Source organism: Oncorhynchus nerka, linkage group LG3, assembly GCF_034236695.1.
Source record: "Oncorhynchus nerka isolate Pitt River linkage group LG3, Oner_Uvic_2.0, whole genome shotgun sequence".
NCBI classification, from domain to species: Eukaryota; Metazoa; Chordata; class Actinopteri; order Salmoniformes; family Salmonidae; genus Oncorhynchus; species Oncorhynchus nerka.
Genome location: NC_088398.1, coordinates 3,985,648 through 3,999,828, shown reverse-complemented (window position 1 = coordinate 3,999,828; position 14,181 = coordinate 3,985,648). Strand labels below are relative to the sequence as shown.

Here is a 14,181-nt window from a genome sequence, read left to right as displayed (position 1 = left end):
GTGGTCCACATACTATCAACATAACATTTAGGACCGAGACCTGCAGGCTCCTAACTAGTGGTCCACATACTATCAACATAACATTTAGGACCGAGACCTGCAGGCTCCTAACTAGTTGTCAACATACTATCAACATAACATTTAGGACCGAGACCTGCAGGCTCCTAACTAGTGGTCCACATACTATCAACATAACATTTAGGACCGAGACCTGCAGGCTCCTAACTAGTGGTCCACATACTATCAACATAACATTTAGGACCGAGACCTGCAGGCTCCTAACTAGTTGTCAACATACTATCAACATAACATTTAGGACCGAGACCTACAGGCTCCTAACTAGTTGTCAACATACTATCAACATAACATTTAGGACCGAGACCTGCAGGCTCCTAACTAGTGGTCAACATACTATCAACATAACATTTAGGACCGAGACCTGCAGGCTCCTAACTAGTTGTCAACATACTATCAACATAACATTTAGGACCGAGACCTACAGGCTCCTAACTAGTTGTCAACATACTATCAACATAACATTTAGGACCGAGACCTGCAGGCTCCTAACTAGTGGTCAACATACTATCAACAACATTTAGGACCGAGACCTGCAGGCTCCTAACTAGTGGTCAACATACTATCAACATAACATTTAGGACCGAGACCTGCAGGCTCCTAACTAGTTGTCAACATACTATCAACATAACATTTAGGACCGAGACCTGCAGGCTCCTAACTAGTTGTCCACATACTATCAACATAACATTTAGGACCGAGACCTGCAGGCTCCTAACTAGTGGTCCACATACTATCACCATAACATTTAGGACCGAGACCTGCAGGCTCCTAACTAGTGGTCCACATACTATCAACACAACATTTAGGACCGAGACCTACAGGCTCCTAACTAGTGGTCCACATACTATCAACATAACATTTAGGACCGAGACCTGCAGGCTCCTAACTAGTGGTCCACATACTATCAACATAACATTTAGGACCGAGACCTGCAGGCTCCTAACTAGTTGTCAACATACTATCAACATAACATTTAGGACCGAGACCTACAGGCTCCTAACTAGTTGTCAACATACTATCAACATAACATTTAGGACCGAGACCTGCAGGCTCCTAACTAGTGGTCCACATACTATCAACATTTAGGACCGAGACCTGCAGGCTCCTAACTAGTGGTCAACATACTATCAACATAACATTTAGGACCGAGACCTACAGGCTCCTAACTAGTGGTCCACATACTATCAACATAACATTTAGGACCGAGACCTACAGGCTCCTAACTAGTGGTCAACATACTATCAACATAACATTTAGGACCGAGACCTGCAGGCTCCTAACTAGTGGTCCACATACTATCAACATAACATTTAGGACCGAGACCTGCAGGCTCCTAACTAGTGGTCCACATACTATCAACATAACATTTAGGACCGAGACCTGCAGGCTCCTAACTAGTGGTCAACATACTATCAACATAACATTTAGGACCGAGACCTGCAGGCTCCTAACTAGTGGTCCACATACTATCAACATAACATTTAGGACCGAGACCTGCAGGCTCCTAACTAGTGGTCCACATACTATCAACACAACATTTAGGACCGAGACCTACAGGCTCCTAACTAGTGGTCCACATACTATCAACATAACAGGTGTAGGAGAGGCCCAGTGGCCACAGAGGGGAAGTACAACTGAACATAAATCACTTCTTTCATTCATCCACCACATGGACATGGCCAGATGGACATGGCATAGCAATGCCTATATACAGCCAGCAGAGGCGAAACACAGTTTATTTTGTGTGCATATGTTTTCACCACGGCCTGTAGGTCCAGGTTACTGGCCCAACTGTTCTCTATACTGAGTATACAGTCTTTCCTGTGACAAGGTATACCTGAGATAAGGCACTGTTGAGTTTGCAACCCCACAACTCAAATGCCGGTTCACCAGTATGAACGAAATAGCAAACAGCTTTTTTTGTTCAAGCCCTCAAGAACTGTTGGCCGCTAAAGATGATAATCTGTTCACATCTGCCAATGTATTGACTGTTAAGTATCCAGATGACCTGTCCCCAGAGCTTTCAATAGGCTACAGTTCATCTCTTTCCGTAACCTGTTGAGGCCGGCAATTAAGGAGAATCAGAGGCTAAATTAATGTTGCAGAACTGCTGTATTTGAACTCTTCTGCCCAGTTCCCCTGATGTTGCTATGGCAATCAATATGTTTTTACCATCCCTGTAAAACTGTCACTTTTGTGGAGAGATCGTTTTCAAAACTAAAACTCCTTAAAAAACTCCCTATGAAGCATTCGGTCTCATATCGGGGCAGCAGGGTAGCCTAGTGGTTAGAGCGTTGGACTAGTAACCGGAAGGTTGCAAGTTCAAACCCTCGAGCTGACAAGGTACAAATCTGTCGTTCTGCCCCTGAACAGGCAGTTAACCCACTGTTCCTAAGCCATCATTGAAAATAAGAATTTGTTCTTAACTGACTTGCCTGGTAAAATAAAAAATATGTGTTTTTGAACACCTAAGTAAGATCCACTCATTGCCCTGGCGCCTTCGTAGCTGTTACCACAGCATTTGTTGTTCACTGATATCCCAGTCTGGTCTCATAGACTAGACATAGTAAACATAAATCCAGAACACTAAAATGAGTATGATATGTTATATTTTGTATGCTTATGTAAGATATTAGGTTACTTAAAGCAAAAACGAAAGGAGGGTGGTTGTTAGGGGTGGGAATATAACGCAAACGTCTAGCCACACGAACATCTAGAAACCCAAAGGTTGCGTGTTTCAATCTCATCAGACAACTTTAGCATTTTAGCTAATTGCCAACTTTGCAACTACTTTATAGCTCCTTTGCAACTAAACTCAGCAAAAAAAGAAACGTCCTCTCACTGTCCACTGCATTTATTTTCAGCAATCTTAACATTTGTAAATATTTGTATGAACATAACAAGATTCAACAACTGAGACAAACTGAATAAGTTCCACAGACATGTGACTAACAGAAATGGAATAATGTGTCCCTGAACAAAGGGGGGGTCAAAATCAAAAGTCAAAGTCAGTATCTGGTGTGGCCACCAGCTGCATTAAGTACTGCAGTGCATCTCCTCCTCATGGACTGCACCAGATTTGCCAGTTCTTGCTGTGAGATGTTACCCCACTCTACCACCAAGGCACCTGCAAGTTACCAGAGATTTCTGGGGGGAATGGCCCTAGCCCTCACCCTCTGATCCCAGATGTGCTCACTCAGTGGGATTGAGATCCGGGCTCTTCGCTGGCCATGGCAGACCACTGACATTCCTGTCTTTCAGGAAATCACACACAGAATGAGAAGTATGGCTGGTGACATTGTCATGCTGGAGGATCATGTCAGGATGAGCCTGCAGGAAGGGTACCACATGAGGGAGGAGGATGTCTTCCCTGTAACGCACAGCATTGAGATTGCCTGCAATGACAACAAGCTCAGTCCGATGATGCTGTGACACACCACCACAGACCATGACGGACCCTCCACCTCCAAATCGATTCCGCTCCAGAGTACAGGCCTCAGTGTTTTTGCCAGTCCTGTCTGTTCCAGCGACGGTGAGTTTGTGCCCATAGGCGACGTTGTTGCCGGTGATGTCTGGTGAGGACTTGCCTTACAACAGGCCTACAAGCCCTCAGTCCGGCCTCTCTCAAGACTATTGAGGACAATCTGATGGAGGGATTGTGCGTTCCTGTTGTAACTCGAGCAGTTGTTGTTGCCATCCTGTACCTGTCCCGCAGGTGTGATGTTCGGATGTACCAATCCTGTGCAGTTCTTGTTACACGTGGTCTGCCACTACGAGGATGATCAGCTGTCCGTCCTGTCTCCCTGGAGTGCTGTCTTAGGCATCCCACAGTACGTACATTGCAATTTATTTGCCCTGGCCACATCAGCAGTCCTCATGCCGCCTTGCAGCATGCCTAAGGCACGTTCACGCAGATGAGCAATTCTTTTGATGTTTTTCAGTCAGTAGAAAGGCCTCTTTAGTATGGTACATTTTCATAACTGTGACCTTAATTGCCTACCATCTGTAAGCTGTTAGTGTCTTAACGACCGTTCTACAGATGCATTTTCATTAATTGTTTATTATTCATTGAACGAGCATGGGAAACAGTGTTTAAACCCTTTACAATGAAGATCTGTGAAGTTATTTGGATTTTTACAAATGATCTTTAAAAAGACATGTTCCTGAAAAAGGGATGTTTCTTTTTTTGCTGAGTTTATGTAGCATGTTAGCGAACCCTTCCCCTAACCTTTTCTGCCAACCCTTCCACTAAACCTAACCTAACCTTAACCACGTTAGCTACCTAGCTAATGTTAATGAGCATTTCTACTTTGCCAAGATAATCCATCCACCTGACAGGTGTGGAATATCAAGAAGATGGTTAAAAAGCATGATCATTACACTAGTGCACCTTGTGCTGGGGACAATAAAAGGCCACTCTAAAATGTGCAGTTTTGTCAAACAACACAATGCCACAGATGTCTCAAATTTTGAGGGAGCGTGCAATTGGCATGCTGACTGCAGGAATGTCCACCAGAGCTGTTGTCAGAGAATGTAATATTAATTGCTCTACCATAAGCTGCCTCCAACGTCGTTTTAGAGAATTTGGCTCACAACCGCAGACCATGTGTATAGCATCATGTAGGCGAGCGGTTTGCTGATGTCAACGTTGTGAACAGAGAGACCCATACTGGCAGTGGGGTTATGGCATGGGCAGGCATATGCTACGGACAACAACACAATTGCATTTTATCAATGGCAATTTGAATGCACAGAGATACCATGAGGAGATCCTGAGGCCCATTGTCGTGCCTTTAATCTGCCGCCATGTTTCAGCATGATCATGCACAGCCCCATGTCGCAAGGATCTATACATCATTCCTGGAAGCTGAAAATGTCCCAGTTCTTCCATGGCCTGCATACTCACCAGACACGTCACCAATTGAGCATGTTTGGGATGCTCTGGATGGACATATACGACAGCGTGTTCCAGTTCCCGCCAATATCCAGCAACTTCTCACAGCCATTGAAGAGGACTGGGCCACAGGCCACAATTAACAGCCTGATCGGGAGATGTGTCGCGCTGCATGAGGCAAATGGTGGTTTTAAGGTATCTGTGACCAACAGATGCATATCTGTATTCCCAGTCATGTGAAATAAAATCTTTGAAATTGTTGCATGTTGCGTTTTTATATTTTTGTTCTACACTTGCATTGCTTGCTGTTTGGGATTTTAGGCTGGGTTTCTGTACAGCACTTTGAGATATCAGCTGATGTACGAAGGGCTATATAAATACATTTGATTTGATATAAATGGAGTGTTTGGATTTACGTACAGAATAATACAAAATGCTCTGAGACCACGTTGCACGATGATATCACCTTACTTTCAATCAGTTATTTTCTTATTTTTCAAGGCCTGAGGCACTTCTTCAGTTACATTCCTGAAGCCAAAGAAACAAACACTTGGCTTCCTGATTTATGACAGGCGCTTCGTGGTTTCAGAGAGAGAAAAGTAGAGAGAAGCTTTACTTTGACTGTGATTTGGGTGTGGTAGGATGGGGATGGGAGTTGAGTGGGGGACGGTATGAATCATGGCAGATTTTTTTTGTGAATCATCTATCTGTGCTGAGTCAGAATGTCCTCCCACACACCACTCAACCCTAAACCCTGCTCCCTAAACCCAGCACCTAAACCACTACCCTAATCCTCTCTGACGCCACACTCCTACACCCTACCCAACCCACTCCCCCGATTCTCCTCAGCCCCCAAACCCCTCCCCTATCCACTCCCCCACCCGGATCCCTTTAGGACTTGCCTCATTGAGTAGGTTCCCTCCCCAGCTGACAGAAGCTCTGAGAGGCAGAGCGAGGCCTCCCCTCCCTCCCTCCCTCCCTCCATGCCTACCTCACTGCCTGGCTCTCTCCTTCCTTCCTTCCCTGCCTAACATTACTCCCAGACCCAGAGCAGGCCTGGCTCTCTCCTTCCTTCCCTGCCTAACATTACTCCCAGACCCAGACACAGAGCAGGCCTGGCTCTCTCCTTCCTTCCCTGCCTAACATTACTCCCAGACCCAGACACAGAGCAGGCCTGGCTCTCTGTCAACTATGCAGCTGGATTTACGCACACATTAAAGACTGATATACAGCCAGGGAAGGGAGTGCCGCTGACACCCAACGGTAGCATACACTGAGATGAACTGGGCTTTTCACATTGGTTAACATTGAAACGGATAGGAGCTACCGGCTAATACAGAACTGACCCTTTGAGCTTCAATAAAAATGTTAGCTAACGCTGGGCTAGCTTTGGATAGCTTAGGTTACGTAGGCGTGGATCCCCATACACCAGGCACACTAACAAGACAGTAAATGAAGTTACAACACTAAGTTACGTCTACAGAATCCTTCCCTTCTCACACACACTCTCCCCTGAGACACTGTCATTGTTCAGTTAATTCCACATCATAGCAGGTTACTCATCAACACCAGACACATTTCCTGTCACAACTCAGAGAGAGTGCATCTCAATCGTCTTCCCCTCCTCATCTCCTTTCCTTCATCAGGTGTCTATCTCAATACTCTAAAATGCCTTCCTCTCGTCATCTCATCTCCTCTGTCAGCACTGATCTGATAGAAGCGGACAGGACAGCTGGACCTCTGCTATAAAGCTTTCAGCTATCCAGTCTATTGAGATCAGTGCAGGTGATGTTAAAAACAAGAAGTGGTGAGATTGACACATCAACATGTGTCTAAAGTAGTTTCTCCAACGTGGGCTATAGGATGCAGGTTTTGGCAAAACCCTGCATCCTGTTGTAGAAACGCTGCAAGGTTGATGACACTGAGTCCTGGGGGTTGCTGCTGCTATTGAGAAGCATTAGTGCTTTTGTTTCACCTGTCACTCCTCTGCAGCATAGCATTCCTGCTAGCATCATGGGATTACTGATACAACATCATCCTACTGAACTCAGAGGCAGGGAGGAAGGGAGGGGGGGGTCCATGTATTCACTGGGAAATCAACACCTCCACAACACAGACAGGAGGTGGGGGGTCCATGTATTCACTGGGAAATCAACACCTCCACAACACAGACAGGAGGCGGGGGGGTCCATGTATTCACTGGGAAATCAACACCTCCACAACACAGACAGGAGGCGGGGGGGTCCATGTATTCACTGGGAAATCAACACCTCCACAACACAGACAGGAGGCGGGGGGGGGGGGGTCCATGTATTCACTGGGAAATCAACACCTCCACAACACAGACAGGAGGTGTGGGGGGTCCATGTATTCACTGGGAAATCAACACCTCCACAACACAGACAGGAGGCGGGGGTCCATGTATTCACTGGGAAATCAACACCTCCACAACACAGACAGGAGGCGGGGGGTCCATGTATTCACTGGGAAATCAACACCTCCACAACACAGACAGGAGGCGGGGGTCCATGTATTCACTGGGAAATCAACACCTCCACAACACAGACAGGAGGTTGGGGGTCCATGTATTCACTGGGAAATCAACACCTCCACAACACAGACAGGAGGCGGGGGGTCCATGTATTCACTGGGAAATCAACACCTCCACAACACAGACAGGAGGCGGGGGGGTCCATGTATTCACTGGGAAATCAACACCTCCACAACACAGACAGGAGGCGGGGGGGTCCATGTATTCACTGGGAAATCAACACCTCCACAACACAGACAGGAGGCGGGGGGGCTGGACAGGTGAATAACCCTGTTGACTTTCTGTGAGCACACTAGCAGAGATATTGAACTCTTCTACTTTCCATGCCTTTAGGGCACATCACCCAGATTGCCTGCTATTCTAGAAATGTAGTACGGAACTCTGTAAAATGCTGTTAAAGATCACAACACTAATGAGCAGATGTACACAGAGCAAAGAGGAGGGTAGGACACAGTACATTGCTTACAACTACCGCACACTCCTAAGAAAAATTCCAAATGCCCTAGACAATTTCATTCTCACAGACAATTCTTAAAAGCAACATACATTGTAGATATAGAAATGTTTTAGGCAGTTGATTCTTGTATAGGTGAGTCTACTAGGCAGAGTTAACCACAACAGCACAGATACAGGGACCTTCCCTGCTACAAAACAGAGCCACAGAGCAGTCCAAAGATCATAACACATCACACACAGCAGAGAAGCAATAAAGGTCGGACTCACTTCCCTGTGTGATAACCACTGGTCCCAACTCACAATACCATGTGGACCTAAAGCAGCCGTACCTGCAGTAAACAGTAGAGTAGGCCTGGGGGTTTCAGTATGCTAACGTATGGTCTAGAGGTCTCTCCATGGGAGGAATCATACATTTCATTTAGATAAACATTAGAAACATGGTGGTGACATTTCAGTCAATACCAGTGTTCTTGAGTCTAAGAGCGTCAGTATGTGTGTGTGTGTGTGTGTGTGTGTGTGTGCGCGCATCGCAACAGATCAAAGAAAAAAACTTTTTCAGGTCAGTCAGAGGATCCAGCCTGCTACAGCACTTTTCCTGACAGAAGCCCAACTCCCCTTCCTATTGGCTGACAGGATCATGTGACCGGACTCTGGCCATTTTTCTGAGCCAATCAGACGGAGGATGTCTCTCTGGCTGGATGGGAGAGTGGAAGTGCCATCTCTCTTCCTCCCTCTGTTTCTGTGGGGCTGTCTGACAGGAGAATGTGAGTCATAACGCATATAATACATCCTCTGGCACACAGAGATGACCAGGATAGAGTAGAGAAGTGTGGAGCAATATATATATATATATATGAGAGAGAGAGAGACCTGTCTAGTTTCAGTGACCTTAATTGTAATTTGAGATCAGCGTTCATAACTGAGACTGCCATGTTGTAAATCATGCTTCCAGTCAATGGGAGGTTTGCGTGACAGGCAGACCTCAAATTAGGATTTGGCCTACTGAGATAAAAATCTCTTGAAAAAGATAGACTTTGTCCAACAGTGGGTCTAAATTATGTCAGGTTAAATGATTTAGAGTCAGTGTAATTTCAACATAAAGTAATATAATCCACAACCAGATTAAAGTCCACATTCTGGTTTGGTTAATCTCAAACTAAAAATGGGATTTCATGACCTCGGATTAGAAGGTTTAGAGATCCAGAGCGTGACCCTCTGTATCCTCACCAGTCACACACACACACTAATGGGATTTCATGACCTCGGATTAGAAGGTTTAGAGATCCAGAGCGTGACCCTCTGTATCCTCACCAGTCACACACACACACTAATGGGATTTCATGACCTCGGATTAGAAGGTTTAGAGATCCAGAGCGTGACCCTCTGTATCCTCACCAGTCACACACACACACTAATGGGATTTCATGACCTCGGATTAGAAGGTTTAGAGATCCAGAGCGTGACCCTCTGTATCCTCACCAGTCACACACACACACTAATGGGATTTCATGACCTCGGATTAGAAGGTTTAGAGATCCAGAGCGTGACCCTCTGTATCCTCACCAGTCACACACACACACTAATGGGATTTCATGACCTCGGATTAGAAGGTTTAGAGATCCAGAGCGTGACCCTCTGTATCCTCACCAGTCACACACACACACTAATGGGATTTCATGACCTCGGATTATAAGGTTTAGAGATCCAGAGCGTGACCCTCTGTATCCTCACCAGTCACACACACACACTAATGGGATTTCATGACCTCGGATTAGAAGGTTTAGAGATCCAGAGCGTGACCCTCTGTATCCTCACCAGTCACACACACACACTAATGGGATTTCATGACCTCGGATTAGAAGGTTTAGAGATCCAGAGTGTGACCCTCTGTATCCTCACCAGTCACACTGATGTTATATTATTATGACTGAAAATTCACTTTAATGCAGGTCATGCCTGATACATTTTTAACAGCAATATTCTGTTCTGTCTGTCTCCTTCTCCAACTGGCAGAGGGAGAGGATGTTGGACTGTACTCCTTGCTGTGACCCTGTAAAAGAGCACTTTACTGAAATTAGAGGGCCACACACAGACAGACATGCAATAAAATGTACACATAAAAACTACAAGTGATTGAAGGTGTAAAGCCTAATGGATAGATGCAGGGTAGAGAGTTGGGACTCAGATCTTAGATGTGTTAAGTCAGCTATTGATCCATCAGTGTGTTTAAGATCAGTGACATCATGCTGTCTGTGTGACATCATGCTGTCTGTGTGACATCATGCTGTCTGAGTGAGCACCTTACTTTTTACCTGTTCTTTTTAATAAGGATGCATTTGACAGTCAAAAGTTCAAGATATAGTTTAAAATATAAATTATGAAGAGTAAATATGAGGTGTGATCTTATTCATTGCTACATGCCATTCCATATGCTTCCCATTCCTGTTTTACCACTTTTACCTTCGCTTTGGACACCTGCTTCAAACAGCTGAAAATTCTATATTTTTGGGGTTATTGAAAATGTATTTATTTCACAGTGGTTTGGATTGTGAAATGATTATCTACGCTTGTTTTGTCACATAAACTGAAATTAGGCAAAGTATTAGAATTTTAGCAACCAGGAAATGGCTGAGCGATTTCTGCATATTGTACGTTTAAGCTTTTTATTTTATTTTATAATTTGTCAGAAGGACCCAAACACAATATACCTTATTCAAAACATCTATGAAATCGGAAATCTCAGACTTCCGAACGTTCAAAACAACTGATAACTCGAAAAAAAAACAAGCTCCCACTCTGAAAAATAACCCAACTCGGAATTCCAACTCAGAATTCCAACTCAGGAACTCGGACCACTTTCTAGAACTCCGACTTTTTGACCTGAAGATCACCGACGTCATGATTTGACTTCATATTTTTCCGAGTTCACAATTAATTCAATTAAATTCAATTCAAGGGCTTTATTGGCATGGGAAACATGTGTTAACATTGCCAAAGCAAGTGAGGTAGACAACATACAAAGTGAATATATAAAGTGAAAAACAACAAAAATTAACAGTAAACATTACACATAAAGAAGTTTCAAAACAGTAAAGACATTACAAATGTAATATTATATATATATATACAATGTACAAATAGTTAAAGGACACAAGATAAAATGAATAAGCATAAATATGGGTTGTATTTACAATGGTGTTTGTTCTTCACTGGTTGCCCTTTTCTCGTGGCAACAGGTCACAAATCTTTCTGCTGTGATGGCACACTGTGGAATTTCACCCAAAAGATATGGGAGTTTTTCAAAATTGGATTTGTTTTCGAATTCTTTGTGGATCTGTGTAATCTGGGGGAAATATGTCTCTCTAATATGGTCATACATTGGGCAGGAGGTTAGGAAGTGCAGCTCAGTTTCCACCTCATTTTGTGGGCAGTGAGCACATAGCCTGTCTTCTCTTGAGAGCCATGTCTGCCTACGGTGGCCTTTCTCAATAGCAAGGCTATGCTCACTGAGTCTGTACATAGTCAAAGCTTTCCTTAATTTTGGGTCAGTCACAGTGGTCAGGTATTCTGCCGCTGTGTACTCTCTGTGTAGGGCCAGATAGCATTCTAGTTTGCTCTGTTTTTTTGTTAATTCTTTCCAATGTGTCAATTATCTCATCATATATGGAACAGTGTTTGGGTCGTGGCGTGTCAAAAAGATACATGTCAAATAACACTATTTGACGCATCAAATAACACTATTTGACACATTAAATAAGCTTTTAATTTGACACGTCAAATAACACAATTCTATTATAGAATGTTGTGTGTGCTGAATTTGCACGTGCAAGCCAAGCGCCACCACTACTGTCAGTAGCACTGTCAAAGCTGTACATAAAAAGTCTGCAAACAAGCACACACCGGTCACGAACGATATGTTTACAATCCTGCTTTAATTATAAGGCATTATTTGTTCGACAGCAACTTCTAGGGTAGCTAGCTAGCTTTAACTTGGTACCTAGCTAGCACCAATACAACCAGCCTGAAAAAATGATCAGTCGAAACTGCAGTCATTTTCAATATTCTTAGCAATGATTTAGGAATCCTTACGAGTAAGTATTAGCTAAGTAGTCACTTTTTGTTCGCCTATTGAAATTGAACTTCAGTTCATGGAAATAAATAGCTAGCCAGCTACTTAACCCTGTTGCCCAAAACTAACGTTATAAGCAGCCAGCTAGCTTCATCAGAGGTCCAGCTGTCCAGTCCACTTCTATCAGATTAGTGCTAATCAAATGCGCGCCCCCCCCCCCCTCCCCCTCCACGCTGCTGCTACTCTGTTATTATCTATGCATAGGCACTTAAATAACTCTTATCTACATGTACATAATTACCTCAATTACTTCGACACCGGTGCCCCCCGCACATTGACACATTAACTATGTACCGGTAACCCCTGTATATAGCCCGGCTATTGTTATTTACTGCTGCTCTTTAATTTGTTGTTATTCTTATCTCTTACCTTTTGGGGGATTTTCTTAAAACTGCATTGTTGGTTAAGGGCTTGAAAGTAAGCATTTCACTGTAAGGTCTAGTACACCTGTTGTATTCGGCGCATGTGACAAATAACATTTGATTTGATTTGCTGACAGAGGCGTGATGCTTGACTGGAACGATTATGTGTTGTGAAGCTAGCCACAATAAGGATTAGGCACAATAGTGGAATTTACGGGTTGCCTTCAAAATAAAAGTACCTATTTGAAAGTGATGCAGAAGGTTACTGGTGGAATTATGCCATATTTAGACTAGATCATGTTAAACAAAGTTGGAATGTGAAGCAATGAAATGGGGTATCAGTCTACTCGGTGACACCCAGAGAACACAGTGAAATAAGTATGCCCCCAATGCAATGCTAAAGTCTAATATATCCAGTGTAATTTCAACGTTTTTTTAATGTACAAATTATAATCATTTATTTTATATAACAACATTCCAAACTCGTTTAGCATGATCTATTTAACTATGGCATAATTGACAGCGATTTGCGTCACTGTCAATGACATACTTTTATTTTGAAGGCTAACCTCAAAGTCCAGTATTGTGGCTAATCCTTATTGTGGCTAGTTTCACATAGATGGGTCCGTCCACCATTAATCAAATAAAAGCTGTTATAAATTAGGATCCTTTTAAATTATGACACCTAGCTATATAGTTAATTGTCTAACTATAGCTACTGAAACAGATGATGTCGTTTAGCTACGTTTTTGGGGAAGAACATTGTTTGCATCCATCAGCTAGCTAGCTTTTTTTTATGACCAGCGTTGTAGGTGCGCGAAACAACTTTACCAGCATCATAGCATACGTGTCGGTGAATCGTTGTGATATATGACATACGAGTGATTGTGTAATCAATGTGTAATACCTACGTAAAAGCTTTATGCACGCGTTAAATGATTATGTGACGTGCAGTCATATTCAAGGTCCAACAAGCTTATTTGACACATCAAATAGTGTTATTTGAAGTGTAGATTTTTTTACATGAAAAGACCCAAACGGCGTTTCTTAATCATAGGATAAACATACATGGCGCGTGTCCAAGTGATCGCGCTTCATTGTGGGCTGCATGCCTAGATAACCGAAAGGATTAGCGCAGCCACTACGTCAAAATTGGCTATTGTAGAAAATCATTTTAAAAAAGAAGCCTTTTGTTAGTAATTTAATGTTAGGGTTATGCATAAGGTTAGTAGTGTGGTTAAAGTTAGGGTTACGGGTAGGATTAGGTTATTGTAGAAACACTGCATATTCAGACGAAACCGTTATTCAGTTTATACCACAATAACAGTCTTATTGATGTGATTGAGATAACGGTACTTACTTTGGTCCCAATCCCCTCTCACTGAGGTCCAAGGCGATGTATGAGACTTTGGGTTAGAGCACACGGAACAGACAGCGGTAGCCTATATGCAATTTTCAAAAAGTTCGACCGCTGAGCAGAAAATCAATCCAACCGGAGAAAGTATAGCTCCGTCCTGTTGAATATATTCTGCCTGCTGCGTTCGTGACGGCCCGGGTGTCTCGTGTTAGATTAGGGTCCGACCTGACCACTTCCGCCGTTTATCCACATCTTTCCATCCAGTCAAAAACAATTTTAATAGAAAGAAGGATTGAGATAAAAAGAAAGAGTAGGTGGGAGAAGTTGAGAGACCGCGAGACGAGTAAAGGCGGG

General features: G+C 43.5%; 1 protein-coding gene across 1 annotated transcript in view; it reads right to left on the bottom strand.

The window, feature by feature from the left end:
- The window catches only part of LOC115124290 (ceramide synthase 2-like), a 54,277-nt gene extending 41,714 nt beyond the window's left edge, over nucleotides 1-12,563 (bottom strand). The window contains exon 1 of the mRNA XM_065007199.1: nucleotides 12,478-12,563. Coding sequence (XP_064863271.1) covers nucleotides 12,478-12,533 — 56 coding nt within the window. The 5' untranslated portion in view covers nucleotides 12,534-12,563. The remainder of the gene's footprint in view (nucleotides 1-12,477) is intronic.
- Nucleotides 12,564-14,181: the final 1,618 nt, after the last annotated feature.